The sequence below is a fragment of the Pteropus medius genome, unplaced genomic scaffold (assembly GCF_902729225.1).
Source record: "Pteropus medius unplaced genomic scaffold, Ma_sr-lr_union100, whole genome shotgun sequence".
In the NCBI taxonomy this organism is placed as follows: Eukaryota; Metazoa; Chordata; class Mammalia; order Chiroptera; family Pteropodidae; genus Pteropus; species Pteropus medius.
In genome coordinates, this window is record NW_024353517.1 from 12,506,713 (window position 1) to 12,533,595 (window position 26,883).

The 26,883-nt window shown below is 33.6% G+C and overlaps 1 protein-coding gene across 11 annotated transcripts in view; it reads left to right on the forward strand.

The window, feature by feature from the left end:
* The window catches only part of LRCH3 (leucine rich repeats and calponin homology domain containing 3), a 97,045-nt gene that overhangs the window by 45,055 nt on the left and 25,107 nt on the right, over positions 1 to 26,883 (forward strand). For 5 of the 11 annotated variants that reach the window (XM_039850819.1, XM_039850823.1, XM_039850828.1 and 2 more), the window contains exons 5-14: positions 352 to 488; positions 1,596 to 1,705; positions 11,183 to 11,276; positions 12,284 to 12,404; positions 13,069 to 13,217; positions 15,866 to 15,942; positions 21,927 to 21,978; positions 22,364 to 22,510; positions 25,149 to 25,196; positions 26,766 to 26,819. In XM_039850819.1, coding sequence (XP_039706753.1) covers positions 352 to 488; positions 1,596 to 1,705; positions 11,183 to 11,276; positions 12,284 to 12,404; positions 13,069 to 13,217; positions 15,866 to 15,942; positions 21,927 to 21,978; positions 22,364 to 22,510; positions 25,149 to 25,196; positions 26,766 to 26,819 — 989 coding nt within the window. The remainder of the gene's footprint in view (positions 1 to 351; positions 489 to 1,595; positions 1,706 to 11,182; positions 11,277 to 12,283; positions 12,405 to 13,068; positions 13,218 to 15,865; positions 15,943 to 21,926; positions 21,979 to 22,363; positions 22,511 to 25,148; positions 25,197 to 26,765; positions 26,820 to 26,883) is intronic. The other 6 variants (XM_039850821.1, XM_039850826.1, XM_039850820.1 and 3 more) reach the window with 3 other exon arrangements.

Sequence of the window (26,883 nt, forward strand, 5' to 3'; positions counted from 1 at the left end):
GCTCCTGTGGTGATTGGAGAGGGGTAGCGCCCTAGCTGCTTGAGTTGGGGTTGGGAATCTATAGGCATCTCTAAGTTGTTATTTATATAGGCTATTATCTCATCTCTTTGTTATCCCCATTATCCTATGGTATCAGGCATTCATCTTTCTGCAGTTCTGTGAGGGGTCAAACAGCTTGAATTTATATATATTCCTGACTATAAGTAAGTAGATTTCATTATACACCACTTTGTTATATCAGTTAATCACTAAGAAGGAATGGAGGTAAATATTCATGGTAAATCCACTGTGTTTAAGTAGAAGCTACTGTAAAAGTTGTCTCGTTTTGAAATACATCTTATCTCCCTGCAGAGCTGGCAGAATTGCCTTTGATACGGTTAGACTTCTCCTGCAATAAAATTACAACAATCCCTGTTTGTTATCGGAACCTCAGGCACCTACAGGTGATCACCCTAGACAACAACCCGTTACAGTCTCCTCCTGCACAGGTAAACCATAGTTGATTTGAAGTATTTCATAAACTTTTTGGACAAAGGATGAAATTTTAAATTTAAATTCTATGTGTTTATGTTTTTGTTGGAAATTAAGTTCTTTTTTAAAAAAAACATCTTCTAAAGTATTCTTTACAAGACTTCAATAAATGGGGTAGAAGTTAAGTACTGTTTCCAGAACTGTTTTTCTTTTCATTAAACTGACTTTTTTTAAAGTTATGGGATTCTTCCTTAAAGTGTTTCTAATAAAATTTGAGTTAATTTCTTTCTAGTAAAACTTGAATATAAACAATGTAAATACTAGAGACAAATTAAAATACTTAGCTTTCAGAACTAAAAATTATCAGTGCATTTATTTTGACCATTGTTTTTATGCCTTCCTGTTTTCTAAAACCTTAAGTTCCTCATTCAGTTAGTTTGATCATTTATCAATGACTGAAATGAAGCTATTTAATAATAAAGTAATTATAAGGTAGTATTATAGATTCCAGACATCCTACAATCTAAAAATTTTTACTAGCCTATATTTTTCACTGTAGCTTTTTTAACTGTAAATCTAATGATGGTGTTGTACAAGCCTCTGTATGTTAACCATAAAACTTCATGAGTAAGCTTTATAACTATAGAAAGCTTTATGTTTTGACTTCGTCATCAGGTAGCAACATACATATGTGCAGCTTTACTATTTAATTATCTCCTGCTTTTCTCTCTCATGGATTGAAAACATGATTGTACATGACCATTGGATTCCTAATAGCAAAAGTTGCTAATATAATACATGAGAGAGCAATGCTTTAAAGCCCTGATTATACCTAGCTAATCAATGATAAGTTTACTTGGTATTCTGTTTGTAATCATAAATTATTTTATATGTTACTGAAACTTTATTAGTGACTAGAAAACAAAACCTATATTTATATCACTTAAATACCTAAAATAATTGTTATAGGTATTAGATTTTTAATACTACTATAGGTACTTGATAGAAATACCTTCTACTTCTAATATACATTAAGTAAAAAGCTGATTGTGATAAAAGAAAAGGGACACATATCTTTCAGATGAGTAATAATTTTGGTTGCATTTATGTGTTACTTTATTTAGATATGTATAAAAGGCAAAGTCCACATATTTAAATACCTGAATATACAGGCTTGTAAGATTGCTCCAGATCTGCCAGATTATGATAGAAGACCCTTGGGTTTTGGCTCCTGGTGAGTATATTCTATTCTTTTATCAATCATATTCCATCTCACAGGGAATCAAATACAGTGGACCCTTAAATCTGCCGTAAATGTTTGACTAAAGGGAAGTAACCTATTTTGACACTTTTTTTTTTCCAGAATGCTTATATTAAGTAAAAGTTGATTACATAGATGTGACAGTGGAGTTCTAAGCCAGGGTTTCTGAACCTCAGCACTGTTGATATTTTGGACCAGATAATTCTTTGTTGTAAGGAGCTGTCCTATACATTGGAAGACATTTAGCAACATTCTGGCATCTGTAGCACTCTCTCAGTATGACAAACAAAAATGTCTCCAGACATTGCCAAATATCCCCTGGATGGCCTCAATTGAAAACCACTGGTCCGAGTGACTTAGATACTAATCTTGGCTCTGCTGTTAACTAGCTCTGTGACTTCGGGCAAGTCACTCAAACTTTTTAGGCTTCATTTTTTCCATAGGGAATGAAGAAGTTGGATTCGATGACCATTAATGTCACCTCAGGATGTTTTAGTCTGTAAATCCCTCCGTGACATAACACCTGACTTATAAGGTCATCTACTTCGCATTCTCAACCATTTGGAACAATCTTAAGTAGCAGGAATTAAATTCAAAAGACCTTTAAACAAACAAAATAGATGTCTCAATGAAGGTGCAGTACTGCTCATAGACTTTACTCAAAGAGAACCGTTAAGGCCTTCCCTTAGAACCTATCACATTTTATGTAAAAGTGCCGTCCTAATGAGCTTGCTTCTCAGTATCCTAATCTGAAACTAACAAATTTCTATTATGGTAGAGTATCTAAAAGCAAACATACTTCTTTTTAGATTTGCTTAAACTTTTTATTTATGTATAGTTAGTATATAGTATTATATTAGTTGTATTAGTTTCAGCTATATAATGTAAGGATTCAACATTTTTAGACCTTACAGTGTGATCACATTGTAATTACAGTGTGATTATTCTAGTAATAATCTGTCACTGTGCAAACTTATCACAATATTATTGACTATATTCCCCTTCACCCTTTTCACCCTTATTGTTGTAGGTATTAGATGCAGAGTTCCTACCCCCTCCATCCATGTTGTCACGAATGGCAAGATTTCATTCTTTTTTATTACTGTGTAATATTTCATTGTGTTTGTGTATGTGTATATCATATCTTTATCCATTCATTTATTGATGGACACACAGGTTGCTTCCATATCTTGGCTATTGTAAGTAATGCTACAATGAACATATGGATGCATGTATTTTTTCAAGTTAGTGTTTTCGTTTTCTTCAGATAAATACCCCAAAATGGAATTGCTGGGTCCTATGGTATGTCTATTTTTAGTGTTTTTGAGGAATCTCTATACTGTTTTCCATAGTAGCAATATCAGTTTGCATTCCTACCAGCAGTGCACAAGGGTACCCTTTTCTCCACGTGTTCTTTGTTGACTTTTTTTTTTAATTAGTTTGTTCTTTTTATTCTTAGATTCCCCATATAAGTGAAATCATATAGTGTTTATCTTTCTGACTTAAATAACTCCTAGGTCCATCAAAGCACTATCTTTTCCATCCCCTTCCTTTTAGTCTGTTTAGACACAGACTAAATCTGAAGTGAGTCTCTTATAGGCAATATGCAGGATTCTTGTTTTCCTTTCCATTCATCCACTCTTTTAGTTGGAGCACTTAATTCTTTTCCATTTGGGGTAGTTATTGATAGGAATGTAGTTGTTACCATTCTTTATTCTTGTTTTTGATACATGTTTTTTCTTTTTAAAGAAGTCCCTCCAATATTTCCTGTAAAACTGACTTGGTGGTGATAAATTCCTTCAGCTTATTTTTGTCTGGGAATCTCTATTTGTCCTTCAACTCTAAATGATAGCTTTGCTGGATAAATTATTCTTGGTTGTATATCCTGGATCTTCATCTGGTCGAATATTTTTTGCCAAGCCCTTCTGTCCTGCATAGGTTCTTTTGAGAAATAAGCTATCAGTCTTATGAGTGCTCCCTTGTAAGTATCTGTTTTTCTCTTGTTGCTTTTAATATTCTTTCTTTATATTTAACCTTTGGCATTTTAATTATGATGTGGGCCTCTTTGGATCCCTGATTTTTGGAATTCTCTGAGCTTGCAGGGATTTTATGTCCATTTCCTTTACCAGGTTAGGGAAGTTTTCCATCATTATTTCTTCAGACAGTTGTTCAACATCTTGATTTTCTTCAGTTACACCAATCAGATGGATATTTGGACCCTTAATAGTGTCTCATATGCTCCTTAAATTATTTTTATAGTCTTGGCATCTTATCTCTTGCCATTCTGATTGAATGTCCTTAGCTTTCCCATCCTCTAGATAGGGCATTTGATCCTTTTCTTTATTCATTTCGTTTATTTCTTTGTTTATTCTCTTTAATATACTTCTCATCTCAAATAATGTGTTCTTCATTTCAGACTGGTTCCCTTTTATAATTTCCATTTCCATTTTTATGTTTTTTTATCTCTTCATCGAATTTAACCAAAAGTTCATTGAGTAACTTTACAACCAGTGTTTTGAACTCTGCATCTGTTAGATTACTTGACTCCATTATATCTGGGTCTCTGTTCTGTTCTCTCATATGGTTTCTGCTTCTTTGCCTTCCCATTTTGGATGCCTTTCCGTGTCTGTTTCTATGTACTAAGCAAAGCTCCTAAATCTCCTGGTCTTGTTAGTGTGGATTTGTGTAGTAGCTGTCTAGTGGCACAGTCTTGAGAGGGGTTCAGCTGCAGGCCAAACTTAGCCTAAGCCTCCATCCCTCTGGGCCACCTGTTAAGATTCAGCAAGCAATCCACAGATGCTGTGCTTACATTTACCTCAAAAGGCCACACCAGAAACCAAGGCCAATGTGTGAGTCTAGGCTCTGCTCAGCAAGGAGCACCTGACTCGCTGAGGATAAACCTGGATGTGGCTTGGGCGGACCCATGAGTTGCGGGGGAGGCAGGGTTTCAGAGAATCCTCTGGGCAGAGCGACCTTGATCCAGTTTGATGACCGAGGGCCCTGTGTCCTGTGCACTGGTAAAGGGAAGGACTCAACATGGAACAATGGATACCACCAGCACTTCTCTACAGAGTGAATCTTTCTGGGCCATCACTCCAACAGTGTCTCCTTGTAAATCCTTGATGCCCCCTGCGCGCAGCCGAATCTGCACTGGTGTTCAGAGCGAGCAGGTCCGTCACCATGAAAATCCGCTCTTGAACACGACGCCTTTAAGAGGTGTCTGCCGCTGCCGCAGCCTCCATCTCACTCAGCCACTGGAGACTAGGCCACCCCACATCCTCGCCCTGTCCTACTTTCTGCCGTTGCAGGGTGCTTTTTTGGATTTCTCCCTAGTTGTGTGGCTTGTTTATTTAGATCCTAGGTGGTTTTTCCTTGGTGCTGCTCCTTGTTTCTGTCACAACTTCGATTTGGTCGCCAGAGAGATGAACAGAGCCTCTATCATCTACGCCATTTTGGTTCCACCTCGACTTTTTGATAATAGCCATTCTGGTATGAGGTGATACCTCGTTGAATTGCATTTCCCTGATGATTAGTGATGTTGAGTATCTTTTTCTGTCTGTTGGCCATTTAAAAGTAGACATACTAAAAATATAAAATGTAATTTGAAGGAAAAAATAAAACTGTAAAAAGCAAACACATTAAATAAAAATTTGGATTGTTAACTCTGAGAGAAAGTAAGATTCAGTGAGAATGAGGCATAATGGGGCTTTAAATGTATTAATAATGTCTCATGTTTTAAAAGCTATGTCTGTTGTAGATATTTTCATCTATGATATATCTCATAATTTTAGGATTTAAAGTCAGAGAGGCTCTAAAAACATAGCAGTTTGACACCATTAGGAATATATGCAAAGACCCCTCCATATTTCAGTAATATTTTAAGTTATATTTTAGCATAGTAAATAATGATGCTTATTAAGAAAATGCTAAAGTATATTAAGCTGTATCATTTGCAGTAAAGGGAAATATGCATCATAGTTTAATTTTTTTCATCAGAAATTATTAGAATTAAATATTTAAGTATTTATGCTAAGAGAGATAATCTCAAGCTATCTGCAAATTTCACTTACACAGAACGCTGTTTCTCAGGTAAATTAAGTATTACTCCATACAGATTTGATTTCTGTCCTTTGCCACAGACCATGCCTTTCTTATTCACCACTGTATCCCTAGCTCAGCTGAGTGTTTAGCATATACAGTAGATGCTCAGCAAGTATTTATTGAGCGAATGAATAGGCAGTTTGGTTGTGCAAATGTTATTTCTTTGTTTAAAGTCATCAGAAACAAGTTCATAATGACATTCTGAGTTTTTTGGTCCGGCTGTTAGATTGAAGATTTGCATAGATACTATGAAGGATATTTAAAACACCAGTTCGAATCTGGTAGTTTAAGCATACAATATTATAAGTTTTTATGTTTACACAAATACACAAGGAGAAATTGACCAAAATAATATATACCCATAAAAGATTCCTACCGAGAACATCTTCACTCTTAACAATTTTAACTCTGAAGACTGAAAGCAGGTATGAAATATTAAGGAGGACATAAAAGATTTTGGCAGATGGTAAGGCTTACGTCTGACATGCTCTGGGCTGGATCTGAGCCTCTCTTAGAGGATGGAATTTGGCAGCAAGAAAGGTATGAGGGGACCCAAACCATTATCGCCAAGAATTTTTTATTTTCTCCATTTACTGTCTCCTTTTCTTTCTTCATTTCTTTTTCTCCTACCTCAGTTAATTGCTTATAATATAGAACTCTTAGTTCTTATTTATTGAAGTTTTGGTTTTCCTATTTAAATATTATGTTAAAGGTATTCTATTCCTGTAGTCTAAAGATGAACAATAAAAGTAGCATTTATTTTATATATATACTAATTGATTTTCTTTACCCTGTTTGTACTCTATAACAGTAGTTCTGAGAATCAAATGACCCATGTGTGAAAGTGTTTTACTGACCATAAAACCCTAAACAAATATTAGACATTTTAGTTACTAGCTGTCTACTGTAATCTAGGACCCATTTAGTCCTAAGAGTTCTGTCTTGCTAAAAAGAATTTTTATTAATCCTGTAGTTCTTCAGGCATTCAGTACAAATTAGGTGCTGTGATACTTTTAATTCTTCGATGTAACTTTCTAACTACTTTTATATAACATAAAAGCAACACACAATCTTCCTTAATTTTTTAAAGATCACAAATGTTTAACTTACTTCCAGATGTAAATATTTCCAGCTCTTTTAGCAAACTGCACTGTTGCGATAACATTTTCATTTTATGTAATGGCACACATTTTTCAGTAGCGATCTATAGTGACCTATGCTTTTCTGCTGAAATAATTTTAAGCAGATTTATATTACAGACTCAATATATGTTTTTATGATGATGTCGCAGTAAAACAAAAGTCAGGAAAGACTAAGCCACTGGTAAGAAAAATCCTACCTCTCTAACCTCAGTAATGGAATTAATTCAGTATAAGCTTGAATTTGTGAAAGCAATGACCATCCTCTATTATGTTTGTATTCTTAGCACCTAGAGCACTGCCTGGCTTTCAGTAAATGTTTGGTGAACTAAACTCAAACGAAGCAGATTTAGTGACTTGTTATAACAGGAAATGTTCTTTTAAGGGTGTATTCTTCACAGAATGATAATTTTGATTTAATGCTGTATACCAACCAGGCTTTGTGCAAGTCCTTAGCTGATGTTTCTCAGTCTTTACAGCAACTCTGTGAGGTAGCTGTTGTTAACCTTTTTTTTTTGGTAACTTATAAGTTAAACGAGTCATATAGCTAGTAAATGATGGAACAAAGCTGTCAGTTTAGACAGTTTAGATCTGTTAAACTATATGAAAAAAAGAACAACTGCGTTTGAAACTCCTCATTGTACTGTACTGATTCACAGTTCATATTCCTCCTACAGAGAAGCCACTTACACATTTGAACCGTGTTATACCTAGTTGTTTATTAGGTAAGCTGGACTTTCTAACAGGGCATAACTGGAGCCTGGCTAGCAGAACTCTTCCTGGCCCCCTAAAGGCCATATTTATACATAGAGTGATCATTTGTTCTGGTTTTCACGTGACTAAGGGGTTTGCTGGGACATAAGACTTTCAGTGCTGAAACCAGGAAAATCCCGAGCAAATTCAGAGAGCTGGTAAACTTGTATATCTCACTTTAATCTTAGCAGTTAAATCTCGAGCGAGAGCCAGTATGTGAAGAAGCTAAAGGTAACCAAATAAAGAAGATAAAATGATAGCTTAATGCAAATATTGTATTGATTCTCTTTATGTTGCCCATTTGAAAAATACCACAGCAAAATTAGGTTTATTTTGATTGGCCACTTGATGGAAAATACATTACAGTATATAAAACAGTATCCTCTAGAAATCTGAAATATGTTACTTGAAAAACTTACATAATATTAAAAAGTATTTTTCAGTAAATCTTGAATACACATATTTCTTCTAGCAGCTGCAGAAAAACTTTTTTAAGTGCAGCTTAAATATATATTTCATTAGAAAGCTTTTAAAATTAGTCACCTTGGCCTGACTTGGCTGTGATAAAACGCACTTAGGACCTTTCCTTAAGAAATGCTAACAATTGGGAGAGCTAGATGAAAGGCAAATGATATTGTATTACTCTCTCAATTCTTATATAGATATGAATTTTCCCAAAATAAAAAGTTGGAGGAAATTAACTTCTTTTAGAAAAGTAATTTTAGAATTATACCAAGAGGCTTTTTGGGGGGAGGGGGTGCAAAAAGAGCTTTGTGGAGGAAGGTAGGAAAATGAGGAAGATAGCTTTAAAGTACCTATATTTTTGGATCTTTATAATCAGAGTGTATTTAGCACTGGACAAATAGTTCTGTATATTACCACATACAAAATAAGATCTTTATCAATAAAATAATTGACAAGTTATTAAAACTGTCATATTCATATAGGGCTTTTTGTTTCTTTTTTTTGTTTTTAGTTGACATAAAGCTTTCACCTTATATGGAAGTCATATGATTAAAAATGGTAACCTTATTTTACAAAGATTAAGTGACTTCTTTGAGCTAATGGTTGGTAAGTGGTAAACTGATACCTTATTTGTGAAATCCAAGTGCATTGCTCTTTCCCTGTACTTTAAATTCTAATTCATTGCGACAGCATGACATAGTAACTTCTTTAATGTTATGTACATGAATTATGTATAAGAATATGTGGAATACAAAATCCAACATTAGAACACTATTTTAAATTTATACCATTTAAAGTGGTTTTTCAACCAACAAGCTTATTAAATAAAATGCTAATAGACCATTTTTAAAAGTACATTTTTTCACATTTTAGATTTCTAATTAAGCTAACTTTTAAAAGTATGTTTAAGAACAAGCAAAAATTAAAGCTATAAAACTTTTAGAAAATAGAGAGTATCTTTGTGACTTGGGATAAGCAGTGATTTCTGAGGACACAAATGCAATAACAAAAAAGAAATGATAAGTTAGATTTCATCAAAATTAAAAAAGCATCATGACTAAAAAAATATTAAGAAAATAGACTACAGACTGGGAGAAAACATTCACAAAATATATGACAAGAACTTGTATCTAAACTATCTAAAGAATGAATACCTGCAACTTAATGTTAAAGATGCTTGAGTAGATATTTCGCAAAGAAAGATATATCAATGACCAATAAGCACAAAAAAGTATTCAACATCATTAATCATCATGGAAATGCAAATTAAGTCACAATGAGCTATCACTACCCACCCATTAGACTGACTAAAATTAACACTGACAACACCAAATGTTAGTGAGAATATGGAGCTATCAGTGCTGTCATACATTGCTTATAAAAATGTAAAAATGGGACATCGACCAGACTGGTTTGACAGATTTTTAAAAACAGCTTTATTGAAGTATAATTTACAAATAATAAAATTTATCCATTTTAAGTGTGCCATTCAGTGAGTTTTGGTAAATGGATATAATCATGAAACTACCAACATAATCATTATTTCTATTTCACTCACACCCATTTATATCGTAAGTCCTTTCCTTCTACCATCAGCCTAGGCAACCAGTGTTCTTTCTGTCAATATAGTTTTGCGTTTTCTAGAATTTCATATAACTAAAATCAAACATGTAGCATTTTGTGTCTGGCTTTTTTACTTAGCAAAATATTTTTAAGATTATGTTGCATTTTAAAATGGGCAAAAGATTTAAACACTTTACAAAAGAAGGTAAACGAATGACCAATAAGCATACAAAAAGATATTCCATGTCACTGGTCATGAGAGAAATACAAATTAAAACCACAGTGAGATAATTTTTTTAAGTTAAACCTACACTTACTATATAATTCATCCATTTTACTCCACAGTATTAACATGAAGTTTTCAATGACATGATGCCGAGTAAAAAATGATTACATTTTTATGAGTTCTAGAATAAGTAAAACTAATTGAATTACTTTTCTATTGCTGCCATAACAAGTTACCAAAAACTGAGAGGCTTAAACAACAAAAATTTATTATCTTATAGTTCTGTAGGTCAGAAGTCTAAATCTTGGTCTCATCAAGATACTGGTAGAACTGCATTCTTTTCTGTAGGCTCTCCGTAGGAAGCATTTCCCTGCCTTTTGCAGTTTGTAGTGGCTGTCTGCACATTCCTTGGCTCTTGGTCTCCTTCCTCCATCTTCAAGCCAGCATTACATCACACTGACGTCCTCTTCTGCCTCCCTCTGCAACTTTTGAGGTCTCTTGTGAGCCTATTGAGTCCATTCAGATAATTCAAGATACTTTTCCTATTTTAAGGTCAGCAACCTTATTTCTATCTGCAACCCTAATTCTCCTTTGCCATGTAAAGTGACATATTTACAGGTTCTAGGATTAAGGCCTTAGATATATTCAGGGACCATTATTCTGGCTTCCATACTCATGTAACATGAAGAAAATCCAAATGGTGGTTGCCTCTTAGCACACAGTGGCGGGGTGAGGAAAATTGCTTGGGAAGGGATGTGTGGGATTTTTCTTGCAAAGTAGAAATGTGCTATATCATGATAGAGGTTTACGTTACAAAGATGTATTTATTTGTCAAAATTACACAGCTAGGGTATGTGCGTTTCAATGTATGTACATTTTACCTTAAAATAAAGAGTACTGTTAAAAATAAAAAGTTTGAAGGGGGCATTGGAAATGGAAGGAATAGATGAAACAAGAATGGCAAAATGCAGATACTTTTGACGCTGTTAATGAGTACCTGGGAGCTCATTATATTATTTTGTTTACTCTATTTTAATTTGGAATTTTTCATATCAAAAATCAAAAGAATGCTCATTTAGTTAAATAGTTAAATCTCTAAATGCCATGAAAATATGTATTAATAAAATTGCATCTGAATTATTTCATGTGTTAATTTTTAGAATATCAAACTTTGCAGTAGCAACTAAAGTCTCTTTTTGGCAGCCACGAAGAACTGTACTCAGGTCGCCCTTATGGAGCCCTTGATTCAGGTTTCAATAGTGTGGACAGTGGTGATAAGAGATGGTCAGGGAATGAAGTAAGTGTTTCTTCTGTTCTGTATGTTGTAACTTCTAATTAATGAGAAACTAAAATGACGAAAATGGAAAGCCACTTAATTGGATTCGATTTCTCATTACATAAAATATAAAAAAGCCGAGGGAGGGGTAAAAATCCCACATACTCATACCATCCACAAATGGTATTATGTTACTTTACCATCTTTTTACCACATGTGTTTTACATGTTTCTTACCTCATTTTCTTATATAAATAGTTTTATATCCTAGAAAGCCAAGTGGGAACTGAGCAAGTTACAGCTGACGCCTGAAATTTGAAGAGCTGGGTAATCTTGGGCGAAAGTAATAAAAGCAGTGCTAGAAGATGAGAAAATAGAACTATAGGCTGATGGGTGATGAATGAGATGGAAACCTTACTGAAGAATATCCACATGCGCAAAATAAATAACTTTTTTTAGTTAATTATATCATTTTTCTTTAATTAGTATTCTATTTTCGTTTTAAAATTACAGTTATAATATTTTAGCTATAAATTGGGTTAAATGATTAAATAAATTTTTCTTAGGAAAACCTACCATTTATAACATTGGTTCATTGGAAGTTCAAAGCAAATTAATTTTAGACAACAGCCTTTTTGTAATTTGGAATTTCTTACATATTTATGTTTAGGTATGTGTGTACATAATTTTGGCTCTATCCATAACAGATATATATGTAGATACTTTAAATTCATGTACATATGTATGTTTATAGAGTCATATATACCTTTCTGTTTCTTTTTTTTTAAATTGTGGTCAACTGTCCATAACATAAAATCTACCATTTTAACCATTTTTAAGTGTATATTTCAGTGGCATTAAGTACATTCACATTGTTGAGAACCTGTTACCACTGTGTATCTCCAGAACTTTTTGCTATTTCTCCTTAAATATAAATTTTAATGAGTTTATATTATATCCATGTTTTAAATACTCTGTAGTCTAAAATTTGAAATGATTCGTTTAATGTTTCTGCTATTTTTTTTTAAGCCTACAGATGAATTTTCAGATCTGCCTCTTCGAGTAGCAGAAATTACTAAAGAACAAAGACTACGGAGAGAAAACCAGTTTCAAGAGAATCGCAGTAATTTAGTAGTAACAAATGGTGGAGGTAAACATAATTTTTTATAATTACCTCAAAGCATTTTGAGAAGAAAAAATTTCTCAAGTGATTTTCTTTCATCGATAAACTGCTATAAAATATCTATAGTGCTGACCTCTAGAAAACAATTTTCTAAATAGAAAATCTTTGTTCTAGTTATGGACAACAGTTAACAGTATCTGTTTTATCTCCAAGTTCACCCTCCTTCTACCTTTTCTCTTCTTTCGAGTTGATTGCGTTAGGTTTTCTGCCTCCCCACGTCTTCAAAGAGATATGATTAAACCTCAAACCTAAAACATGGGGAGAAAACCTGAAAAAAGATGTACCTTTCGATGTTTAAAAATTATTCTTCTTCTCATTGTCTCACAAATTCAGACTGTCTTATTTAAAACAGTCAAGAACTATTCAAAGAAAAAAAAAAATTAGAGGTCTGTATTCCAATAATTGCCATCAGTTACTGTATTCTTTAGTAAATTATGACTAAAATTTTGGGGGAGCCTATTTTTGTTGGCGGCCGTGGAATAAATAATAAAGGCTTACATAATTTAAACTTCTCATTCCTTCCACTTTCAGAATAGCAAATGTTAGGGGAAGGAAAAAATGCAATTTAATGTCTTTTATTGGCTGTCTAATTTGAATGTTTTTTCTGGGGGGGTGTGTGTGTGGTGGACAGTGGAACACGATCTGGATCAGATTGACTACATTGATAGCTGTACTGCAGAGGAAGAAGAGGACGAGATCAGACAGCCCAAGGGCCTGGATTCAAACAGCCTCAGTTCACAGTTTATGGCATATATTGAACAACGGCGGATCACTCATGAGGTAGGACATACATTAAAGCCTAAATATGTTGCTAATCCCAAAATAAATAGTTCATGATAGTATAAATTTCTGTCATACCAGTGATTTGTTGGTTTAGGCCTGATTATTTGTTTTACTATGTTCAGTTCCAATTCATTACCAAGTTTTTCAGATTTAGTTTTAAAAATCAGACAGTAAGCTCACATAGGGTTTAGGTTTATTGTTCAAATAAAGATAGAATCTAGAATCTCAAAAAAGGAATTAAAGGAGTCCTGTGAGTATCCCATCCCTCTGAAGAAAATGCAAAGGAATATGATGCTTTTCATTCTTGTTCTTAGTGCTTTTTTATTGTTACTAACTGGTAAATCAAAGTTTAATCAGTAATTAAGAATTGAACAAAACTGATGACTTTTGGAGCAACATACAGACTTAACCATAGAATTTTTATAATGAGCTTAATTATATTGGAACTTTTATGCTCAAACAGAATATGAATTGTTTGTCATTAAAATTCTTGGGTGTCTCTTATAGTGGAGCATTGAGTTGCCTCATAAAACAAATGAACATTCAGTTCACTGCAGAATCTCTGCCAGTTCCCCTAGGATCTCAAATAGAAATAGCATTTGACGTATCTAGTCAGCATAATAAAATGGCTCAACTTCAGTATGTATGATGTTAACGTCTGGAGTTGGTCCCAGGCTCAAGCAGGAGTTATTTGAGAAGTACTTGGGGCCTTTTTGGAGAATGATGACATAGAGAATAATCATTTCAAGTGGGACATGTTATGGAGTGATATTACCATTCCTTTAAAAAATCCTTTGGTTTTCCTTTCTGAAGGCTTTTAATACAGTAATTTTTGTTGCTGTTCAGAAGGCATTCTTGTATTTAAAGTTGGGTAAAGTAATATAAATCGAAGTCCTGCAGCCCAGAGATAGCCGTATGTACCAGGTGATTAGTGAAACCACTTGTGGTTCAGGCTATAAACATCTCTGTTAGAGCAACAGCTTTGCAATAAAATTAAAATTAACAATGCACACTATAATCTTAACGGGAATCCTTTTTCCTTCCTTGTGGTCTTTCTCTTTGATCATCTTATGGTTAAATAGGCTGTATAAATGAGGTGTTTCTACTAAAAATGAAAATGCCTATTATACGATTGGTAAAAACATTATATGATTTCTTTAGTCCATTGTATTGGCTAGTTTATAATAATATGTTTTTTAATTCCTACAATCTATTATGTGTGGTAGTCTTTATGTCATTAGGCTCTTTATGGCTTCTCTGTCATCAGGCTTTCTAAAATTTGGCATCTATAAAAAACGAAGTAGTGGTATTTTAGATGGTTTAATAATCAGTGAAGAAATTTTTTATAGTCTTGAATACTGTCTGAAAATGGGTTGTTAAAAACTAATCTACTTGAGATTTTAAATACTGCTGCTATTTAATTTTATTATAGTACTTCTCACATATATAGAAGTATTATGATAAAATAGGGTATGACGTATTTATAGAATATGACATATTTATTTTAAAAATTAAACCAATGTCACATTGATTTTGGCATGAAACTTGCATGTACCTCTTGCAATAATTTTAAATAATTGTAGTGTTATAAAACCAGGGTGATAAGTCACTGACGTTAACATACTAGGAGATACATTTGTTAATTTTAAAAGCCACATTCACTGAAATTAGAATAATTATTCTCTCATCAGGATTTTAGAATTGTATCTCATTTTATATGATCTTCATGCCCAGAATTTAAGAGAGTCAGCTTTAGTCCTTTAGAGTAACTCACCAAAGAAGATTTATATTTATATGTGATGTACTTATTTCTTAGAGATATAGTTTTACATTTGATGTTTGGATATCCTTTTTGGATAAGCAGTTTTCTTTCCTTTCAGGAATACCCATTTTGATGATTATTTTTGGTGTTGAAATAAGATTGTATTGTTTCTATAGATTCTCATTTGACATAATACATACTGTGATAACCTGTAAGCTTCTACCTTTGATTTATTTCATTTTTCAGTATGTAGTACATATTACTCAAGTCAGTTTAATTTTCCTCAGTAATGTTTTTTTAAATGACCTTTACCCTTCAGTTTAAAAATAAGTTGCCAATATTTCTTTTTTAATGTCATTTTACCATAAAAAGAAATTACTTTTTGTTTTGTCTTAATATTCCACCAACATCCCCAGGACTGTATATATGACCAACATAAGTAATAATTTGTGGTGATGAAGAAGAAATGAAATCTGCCCAATGAACTGCCTATTACCAGCAAAAGTCAGGGTAGGTAGGGTAGGTAGGAATTTCTGTTCTAGATGAAAGTTTGTTGCTAGATGATCTCTAAGATCTTTTCCAGCTTGAATATCTTATCATTGAGTAAATATTACTGTGTGGTAACTATAATTTATATAATACAGTGAGAAGGAAATTTATTTTTTTGAAAATAACATGTTTGGATTATGAATAGTTTTGTGTTTACCAAGGCAATAAAAAACCCTAAAATGCTTTGAACATAAAAACTCACATTTGAAGATTTTGTTAAAATGTTTTTTAGCGTAATATACATATCCCTAAATGCCAAATTCAGTGTGAACTGTGTAATCACAGTGTTCTTGATAAGCATATTAAATTGATTTATTTCTGCTTTTTTGCATAGGGTTCACCAATTAAGCCAGTACCCATGAGGGAGTTTCAAAAAGCAGAAGATGTGAGAAGATACTTACATCAAAACAGGTTTGAGAGACCAAGTCTACTTATTTGTTTTTGTCTTAAAACTTAATATTAAGAGCATGAAATGATTTTGGTTTTGTGCAGATCTGTGTATAATAAAGATGTTTACATACTGTGTGTTTTCTGTACTATGTGTTTAGAGCCGAATGATAATGTGCCTTTGTGCTCATGTAATAGCAAAACAAGTAAAACTGATTTATTGATTCTGAATTCAGATCACCTAAATCACTACTTGTACAGTTATTTGAATTGAAGATACTTAATAGCAATGAGATTTTTTATGGTGATATGTCTGGATTTATGCATAAAGAGAGCTAAATGAATGTCAAGAGTCCTGAAATATTTTATACTTAAACTTTTGGCTATATAACAGAAAGACAGAAACAGCAGTATGTATCCTCATTCCTATCTCAATTGATACGACCTTTTCGCTACACTTAGTGCCGCATAGACTATTTCTAAAATTAGGTTGACCATTTAGAGTACTGCTTCTTATTCTTGAATTCCAAAAAGTTTCTTGTCATAATTGTATCACAATAGTTGAAAAATTCTCAGCCTTTGGTTTTTTGCTTCCTCTCTGTTTTTATAAAGTCTTAAGTAGTAGACTTCAAATGCCTATTCTTAAACAATAGTAAATTTGCTGTGTAGAAAGTGTCATACATAGTTTTTTACTTACACTTGACAAGATATTATATTTGCTTAGAGGACTGAGATATAGATAGATCAAGTAAATGGGTAGAATAATTAGAGAAACTTATAACTTGGCCTTTTACAGTCTTATCAGTTAATTCACAGAACTTAGTTAAATTTCATATCTTTGAAATTTATCTCAAAATGGCTTTTTAGTTGCCATGTCTACTTAGACTGAGGTTTCGATTTCATGCAGGGATTTCCTATTACATTCCTCCACTTTGAGTAGACCTAGGCTTTCTTTATCTCCTGTACCTCTTACTTCCTATGTCCATTGTAAGTAAAGCTCAAGATTGCTGGGATTTAGTAAGAACCCTCAAGGTGAAAGCCAGCTTTTTTGCTCAGTTGTCTTATGTATTAATTTTCTAATACTTCTGTAACAAATTACCACAAATTTAGCAGCTTAAAACATCCATTTATTATGTCACAGTTCTGTTGGGTAGAGGTCTAGACAGGCTTGTCTGACTTCTTATCTGGAGACCCTGAGGGGAGAATCCCTTTCTGGGTTTTATACAGGTTGTTGGCAAAATTCAGTTCCACACAGTCATAGACTGAGGTCTCCATTACCTTGTTGGATTTTAGCTAGGAGTCATTTTCAGCTTCTAGAGCCTGCCTACATTACTTAGTTCATGGCTCCCTCCATTTTCAGCCAGGAGTCGAGGGCCAAATCCTTCTCACATTTTGAGTCTCTGATTTCCATTTCTGCTGCATCTCACAAACTCTCTTGCCTTCTTCTTAAGGATCATGTGATTATATTATGCCCACCTGGGTAATCTCCAATTTAAGGTCAACTGATTTGTAATCTTAATTTCATCTGCAAAGTCCTTTTGACATGCATTCATTGGAGTAACACCAGGGGTAGAGATCATAAGGGCTAAAAGTCTGCCTATCAAACTTTAATGCAGAGTTCCTGTTTTTACTTCTTTTTAGAATCTATGGATTCTTTATTTTCATGGCATTTCAGCAGTGCATTTTAAAAGATTATTTTATTCAGCATTTTAGTTGATTCCATCAAAGAGTCATTTAGAGTGTCTAATCGGCCACAGTGCAAGAAACCGAAGCCATGATTACAGTTGCCTCTCAGTAGCCATAGAGGATTGGTTCCAGGACTACTGTGGATACTCAAATGTACAAGTCTTAGTCAGCTCTCTGTATCCCCAGGTTCCATGTATGTGGATTCAACCAACTGAAATGTTGATTGAATCCTCGGATGCAGAGCCCTTGGATATAGAGGGTCTATTGTACTTTTAATTGGGTGTTTCAAATCACTAGACCTTAATAGTCTTTGGATAAAGACTTTATACTTTATTCCAATAACCAGTTAAGGTCTAAAAGAAATACATACAATTGACCTTTAAACAACACAGGTTTGAACTTCATGGGTCCACTTATATGTGAACTTTTTTCAATAAATACCAGTACTATTTTTGATCCGCAGTTGAGAGTCCATGGATGCATTGATTTACACCTTTTTATATAGGTGACTTGAGCTTCTATGGATTTCAGTATCCACGGAAAGCCTGGAACCAGTCTCCCGAGAATACCGAAGGACAACTAAGTTTTTGAGGAACTTATACTCAAAAGTTATACTTGGATTTTTGACTGTGTGCAGGGGTGGTCAGTGCCTTAACTCCCACATTGTTCAAGGGTCTACTGTGCTTCATTTATTTAGTTATATATTTGCTAAATATCTTCTGTATGCCAGCTACTTTTCTAGGTATTGGGAAATAGCTGTGAATGTCAAAGTTCCCCTGTCCTCTTAGAGCTTACATTCAAATGAAATCATGAATTAGAACCTAGAAAAACAAAATCACCTCAGAATGACTGGCAGCTGTCTGGCTACCAAGACTTGTCTATAACCTTAATAATAGGTTAACCAAAAAAATCTTAATCCTCCAGTTACAAAGACTCAAAGGAATTGAGTTAGTTTAACAGATTGCTACCTGCCCATTAATCATTGCTAAAAAGAAATTACTTTTTTTCTACCAATTAAAAGGTTTTGCTTGAAAAGCATATTATTAAAACATACTGTCAAATCAGGGCATGTAAACCCACTTGAGATGGGTTTATCTGGTCCTTTCTACTTTTTGGTCTACTTCATCTACAAATGGCCAATAAAAGCTATAGGAAATGTTAACAGTGAAATTAGTAATTTTGGGACAGAGTTGCAGTTAATGCCTCTTACTCTAAATATGTAATCATTAGAATGTGTTTTTTTATTTTCCTTTTTAGTTTATATTATCCTCATTTTATAAATGAGGAAAATAAGCCTTAGAGAAGTTAAATAACTTTCCTAGTTCATTGAATTGGGCCAAACCATGGAGAGACTGGTCTTGGTTTGTGAGGATGTATATGATTGGTGGTAGATTATTCCCAAAGCAATTATTAGGCAGTGCAAAGCATGTACATAACTAAGCGTGTTTCCCATTGCCTCTGTTATTTTCTGAGGGATGAGCATCTAGGACATGAATCTAAGCGACCTGGGCAAATTGAGATGTTCACCATTCAGAAGAGTAGGGAATTATAGGCTAACTGCCTGTTTATACCAAGCAGCCATGTCAGCTATTCAAAAACAACATCAGCTCCCATATTCAACAGTACTCTGGTGCTAAGCAAGTTCCTTCATCCAGGTGTAATGTCCAGGCTCCAAGCCTTGAAGTTCTTACTTTGGCAGCAGTGGGGGAATCCTCCCTTATTTGAGCCTGTGCTTTCAGATGTAGGAGTTTTTCGTTTATATCCACAGTCAGTTACTATTAAGTGACAGGCCTTGGATTCAAACTCAGTCATGACTAATTATAAAGTCCATGTTTTTAACCACTGTACCATATTGCTTCTCGCAGACTAGTATGGTTCTGGACTCACTCATTTCTCATTCTTTATTGGTTATATCCCAGTTAAAAATCTTACCCTAATTCTCCATTCTCCTCCTTTTACCTTGAAAACTTTTGACTAAAGATGCACTGATTAGGGATGTTAAAGGTTGGCAAGGATTAGTAAAAAGTTAAGGAAGGTTTTCCCCGGCTTTAATGTCATTTAAACTTTTTCATGGAAGTTATTAAGTAATTTATTCTGTTTTTTTAAAAAATTATAAACATAATTTATTCTGTCAATAACTTATTTTTTTAGTGTCTACAAATTCCTCCCCTTAATTCCCCTCTCTCCTCCACTTTCACCCCTGACCTGTGGATGTTGCCGCTTCCCCTTAGGAAGTGGATCTCTGAAGATGGGGTGTCCCCTCCCACGTGAATGGGTCATGTACCCGGGGCCTAGCACACCTGGGGCCTGGCACCCCCCGGCGCACTCGGGGGACCTGGTGCACCCGGGGCCTGGCGAACCCAGGACCTTCCATGTGTAAAGCAGGCATGCTAACCCCTACACTATGGAGCCACCCCTAGAAATTTTTTTAAAAGAATTTTTGGAATATTTCAAAGATTTAGAACTAATATTAGAAAAAAACTTGGAAAGAAAAAGAATAATACTGTAACTTTTTTGCTTTCTTATATATTTTTAAAATTCAGGAAAGAGTAAGGTAGATCAGCGTGTCTCAACAGAGCACAGCACCACTCCCCCAGGGGATATTTGAACATATGTTTATGTGTTGTGGAAATTGGTTGTCACACTGATTATAGGTGTTACTGGCTGGCATTAAGGCCAAACTATAAATAATGTGTAGGACAATTTTGTACAACAAAAATATTATCTGAAATGTCAGTGATACGTCCATTAAGTAACATATTCATAGATGAAAAGGTCATGCAACATGAAATGTCATGACACCAAGGAGTGGGAAAGCAATGATAAACCAACATTACCACCTGGTGATTAAATTAGAGGATAATTTAAGTTCTCAAATGTCTTCTTCACTGCCACTTTTTTCTCACATGCCGTGCTTCCCTCTTTGCCTCCATCTTTAACTTTTCGCAATTTAGTTTTTACCATCTCAGGTAAATTTTTTGTGTGTACCCAGATGCTTTTAAATCTTCGTGCTCTTCCCTTTCTCCTTCCTAGATTCTGTTGCTGTAGAATAGGGAAATGTGGTTTAGTAGAAAGCACTAAATACAAGTCAGGTACCTTGAATTCTAATCCAGGCTCTGTCAATAAATTGCTGTCATTAACCTCTGTGGGTCTCAGTTTTTTCATGCTTAGTAGTTAAGCATGCAAACTGCTACAGAACCAGATACATAAGGATTCAGATCTTAACTCCACAACTTACTTTGTCACCTGGGGGATGTTACTTAACTTCTATGCCCCAGTTTCTCAATTGCAGAATAAGGATTGTAATAGTTCTTACTCCATAAGATCATAAAGTTATTATGAGGAATAATTGAGAAGTATTGTGTGTACTTAACAGAGCTGCAGGAATGTTAGTTTCTATGTGCCTTTGAAAAATATTGCCCAAAAAGTGGCACAAATCATCATCGATAAATGCAAAAGAAGTATTGATTACACTCATACATCCAGAAAAAAAAAGTCCCGATTTTAAAGAAAAGTGAGATTCTTAAAAAGACCTTTTCTAAGAAGATCTCCATAGGTTGGGATTTTTGAGAAAGGCATTTAAGGATTTAATATATGATAACTGAAGAGATCTTGTTAAAGAAAAGATTTCATGGTGTATTAATTGGGATGAGTGTCCTGAATTCTAGGTTGAAGAATATTATTAGTAGTAAGTAATAAGAAACTATATGAATTTCGGAGGATTTGTTTTAGTTTCCCTAATAACACACTGATTTAATGCATTTTTTTAAAGTATCAAATTAGGTTTCATCTTTTTCTTAAAAATCAACGGAATCTTTACATTTGTTATTAAAATTGTTTCATCAGTTGAGGAGTAAGAGTATTTTACAAGTACAGTTACCAGGTTCTGCAATATTCCAGATTTCTGTTGATAAAATGGCTTTGTGTATAAAATGATCTCTGTTTACTTGTGTCTTGTTTCAGTCATTGTAGTAAAGAAAATAATAGTTATTTGTGGTATAAAGAAATGATAGTGTTTGAATAGTGATCTCAAATAACTATATCATCAGCACTGGCTGACACAGACAGTTGTTAGCTATCTATAGCTTGATCAGTGATACCACGTGAAACATGAGTTGGAGGTATCAGGTATTCCTGTAACTTAATTTAATGACCTGGGCTCAAGTTTACAAAATGCATTTAGTCTTTCAGTGCTGATTAGACAGTTTGCCTATTGATTAATAGAAAGCTATTAAGATTAACAACGAAGTTTCACTTGTCTTTTATATATCTATATCTGTCTGTCTTCTCAAAGAGTTTTCTTTTTTTCTTTTTTGGGTCAGGGTTCCAGTCGAGCCATCTTCTCTCTTGTCACTATCACCAAGTCATAATCAGGTAAAAAAATTTTCTGTTTTAGTTTTGATTTTTTTTTTAACTGTGATGGTTTTCTTCTTTTATAATACCTAAATTATCATTAATTGCCAGATAGCTACTTCACTCCGTCTCTTCGATTATACAATTACTATAACGTGTACCTGATACTTGCTAACAGTATTTTTAGATACCACACAAATAAATCTTTACCCATATGATGGCTTTATAGTACATATAAGAACACAGTACAAAGATGAGAAAAGATTAGCAATGAACAAACACATTTAAAGAAATGCTAGGTGGCAAAGTAAAAGTTGGGTCAGCAGTAGTTCCCTAAATTGATAAGGATTATTGATAAGTTGGATTTTTATCCCCACTTGCATTTGCAAACTAACTTTTGTTCCAGCTATCACATACAGACTTGGAACTTCATCGGAGAAGAGAACAATTAGAGCGCACTCGGAGAGAGGCACAGCTTGCTGCCCTGCAGTATGAGGAGGAGAAAGTTAGGACTAAGCAGATTCAGAGAGATGCTGTCCTGGACTTTGTCAAGGTAAGTCCTTTGAATGCATTTAATAATATTCCTAAAGTTCCTTAGAAGTGCTTATTTGTTTTGCTGAGGCCGTCAGTTTTTATTGTCTTAATTAAAATGTTAACTTTTTTTCCTCATAAGAAATCTTGAATAAATAATGTAACTGTTTCCTACTTGTGATTAGATTAATTGTCCTCATGTAGATAAACCTGAAAACAATTAGAAGTGATGATCTTGCTCTTAGGACAGTATTCTCTTCCTCTTAATTAGCAATCTATCATTAGACATATCACTTTACTGTCCCCCTGCCATTTTTTCAATCTCTGGTGCATTAGTAAAATTAATAATATTATGAAAATGAAAGTGTCAAATGTAAACTATTATTATCTGAACCTATCTCTGACTTCCTCACTCTGCAAAAATTTGTGTGGCTCACAGGTTTAATACTTCAGAGTCATCTTGTGATTCCTTTTTGTTCACTCCACACTTACTCAGTTAACTATCCCTGTTAATCTTTCTTTTTTTCTTTCCTTCTAAACATTTTACGGCCTGTTTTTTGTTTTGTTTTGCCTGTATTACTTAAGTCTTTTTGTTCTGAAATCACCTTGGATTTATTTCTTCATAATTAAAAAATTATTTGTATTTTTGTTTATTTAATATCTGTCTTTCCCATTTATCTATAAATTTCCTGAAGACAGGAACCACATCAGTCTTGTTTATTCACTGTTATATCCCTAGATCTTTAGCAGGTCTTAGCCTATAGTAAAGCTTAATAAATATTTGTTAAGTGAATGAAACACTCTTGTCCTCCAAACTCTTTCTAGCTTGTGTTTTATAACTGTAATCAAAGATCATCTTCTTTAAGTACCATTAAGTATCATACACATGATAAATTCTTTTTTAATTTTTTCAAATGTATCAGTCCTTGATGATCTCTGATGCTCAGAGAAGATAACAATTTGCCTGAGGTTAAATACTCAGCTAGTATGGGCAGAGTAAGGATTCTAACCAAGACAGGCTGAACAGAAAATGGAAATAAGGCTAATGGAAAGTCGTTTATTTAAAAAAAAAAAAAAAAGACTGGTTTCAAACCCTACTCTATGATCACAATGCTATACTACTCTCCGTAATAGTAATAGCTAACACATACTATGTCCTAAGTACTGTTCTCTCCTTTTTACATAAATTGTAACTCATTTAGCTTGCCTTCTATAGAAGTCATATAGCTATGAAGAGATAATGATATTGTAAATAGTCTTGATTAATTGTGAGATTAGAGTTTTTGATCTTGATATGTTCAGCAAAAGAGAACAGTTGTAAATTCTTAAGTAGGAGAAGAACATGAGAGGAAAGATAATTCTGAAAAACTAATCTATTGATGTTGAATATGTTAGAAAGAGACTAAGAAAGGAAGAAAATGAAAAAAATTGCAATAATTAGACGAGGGTGCAAAATAAAGGCATAAAACTAGATAATTTCTAAGATTCCTAAGGAGAAGCAGTGTTGCTTAGAATCAGGAATACCTGAATTTGAATCCAGCTTTGCTTCTCAGCATGTGCTTGACTTTTGGTAAGTTGCCGAACCACTCTGTGCTTTTAGTTTCCTCATATGTGTAACATTTAGCTATTAAATATTAACTATTTCATAATTATTGTGAATACATCTAATACTTTTATTAGTATGGTGAGTGCTACACTCCCTACCAAAACAATGGATTTTAAAAATTAACTATAAAATTTCAAGAGAAGCATCATTATGTCTTATACATAGCTGTGTGGTGACTTTTGAATAAATTATTGAAGATGAGTTAAAAAAAAGGAGGAGGAGGAGGTCCTAAAGCAAGATTTTGAGGTTAAAAGAATGGTTTTAATGGGTGTCTAGCATTGTGGAAAGAATAGAGGATTTGGAGTCAAAAGACAGTAGGTGCAAATCTCAGTTATGCTGCCTACCATCTTTGCAGCCTTGCACATACCACATAACCTTGCTTATCCTCAATTTTCTCATCTTCTAATGAATGTGATTATGATGTTTATCTCACAGAGTAAGAAGAATCACTTAAGATACTATGTACAAGTACACAATGTAAAACGCTGACTATATAGATAATATTGTTTGACATGATAACAGAAATTAGCGAATTGGGGAAAAGAGTCAGTTAGTAAGGGAAATTGTGAGTTAGTTTTTGAATATGTTCAACATGAAGTGAGAGTAGTGTTTCCAAGTAGAATGTTTCCATAGGCTGTCGAAAATGCAAAAGTGAAATTTGGCTGACGAGAACTAAAGCTGTTAGCATTAGAGTGACATCTGAAGCCATTGGAGAAAGAGAGAATGATTTCACTGAGAGAATACAGTGAGATATTACTACTTTGTGAATGTGTTTGTATGCATGTACATATAAAAACATAGTTTTTAAAAAATTTCTGTTTATAGATGCTTATAGAAATATGAAAATACTAGTTGTCATTTTATTGCTTTTCCTCATTTAAATTGTAAGTTATTTAAAAGGAAGGGCAACATCTTCTAACCAGTAAATCTAGAAAAGTGCTGCACACAGATACAGATATTAATGTGATTATTTTAGTAAGTAGAATTTATCATTTCTAGTGTTCCAGATGCTAACCAACTTTCCTTTTTTGGGGGGGTATCGGGGGGTCTATAGCAAAAAGCACCACACAGTACACAAAAACAACCCCCCTTAGATGGCGAGGTAAGTCTATATAATTACCTTTTCTTTGGAATTTTTTATTACTGCAATGAAATATTTGATGTGTGATTATCACATGTTTTCAGTGATTAATATATTGCCATATTCTCTTTTCCCCTGACAAATTCTACTTATTAGGGAGAAAAAATACAGGCCAGGGAGTTTGTCAGAATCTGTAGATCAGGGTTTTTTAATGTTATACAGGTCCATCTGGAGATTATTTGTTTCCCTCCCCATCCTCACCAGAGGTGTCATCTCCCTCACCCTTTTTCATAGCATACTGTGTAGTGAGATAGTCCTGAGAAGGGTTATCTGGCTCCTGAGAAGGGTTATCTGGCGCAGGTGAATGGTGTCCGTATTAAACAATCTACATAGTATTTCAGCTTCACTGCTCATTACCTAAGTGTGTATGTTATTGATTATACTTTGTACACATTAGTTTTATAACATTTAGTACGTTTTCATTACAAGTTAACATGTAAAATTGTTTAACCTTTTTAAAATGTATGCACTATTTCGATTATGAAGCTTACTAAATGAATATTTTTATTATAGTTGGCATTCTAATTAACCATTCTCCTTTATCTTTGTCTTCTCATTTATTCAATTTATGATCATTATTTCCTCAAATAATGCATAAAAGCACTATTTCATGTGAATCTTGAGTTTGCTTTTCGTAAAGTAAGTTCTTTGAAAGCCTAACACACGGGGCTTTGCAAGCATCAATTTTCACAGCAGTGTTTTTAAAGCATAAGTGTTTCTGGAATGGTAAAATATATTGTTGGAAATGTTTTAAATTATCAATTAGAAAGTTTTAAAAATATTATTGGATATAATAGTAACTACTTTTTGTTTATATGAGAACTTACACATTGGTATAATACCTGAAAAATTCACTTAAATATTTTCAGTTGTCTTGTCTTCACATGGTAATAATTCTGTACAAACTTTTGACAACCAAAGTTAGATAAGTTAATGCACTCTTCCTTTTTTACTCCATATTTTCTTCTTGATGGTTGTTCTGGAGAATGCATTGTCTAAAAACTAAAGCTTCTCAGGAAAATAACAGTTTTAAAATTTCCAGTTATATTTTCGTTTTGTCTGAGAAAGGTAATGTGAAGAGATACTTAGACTAGAAATCATGACTCTTGAGTACATTGTTTTTAAATTTGTCATTGGCTCACTAAATGACCACAGAAACTTATATTATTGCTCCATCTATACTGCAGCTTTCTGAATAATAATTATTATTATTATAATAATTTAAAATGGCCTTCAGCCATTTTTAAAACACATATTTCAGAATAATAATCCCTATCCCCAATTGCTTTAGAAAGTTGAGGCAATTAGATCATATTTGAAGTTATTTAAGCTCTTCAGAAGAAAATCATTACTCAGCATCAACTTATTAGCTATTATAACATGAATTCCAAATGATAGTGAATATAGTCCTATATGTTAATATCTTCACAAGTATGTCTTAGTATGTCTCTTTGCTTCTGTATTTGTGAAATACGTCATGTGTGTGCATAGTTTGTTTTTGATATTGCTTCATTTTCTCCACCTCTCCAGTGTCCCTTCCCATCCAGAAGGTCTCAGCATACTGATGATAGTGCCTTGTTAGTGGTAAGAGCTTTGCACAAAATGATTTTAAATCACTGTGTCCAGATATTGGAGATTAGCTGGTGTG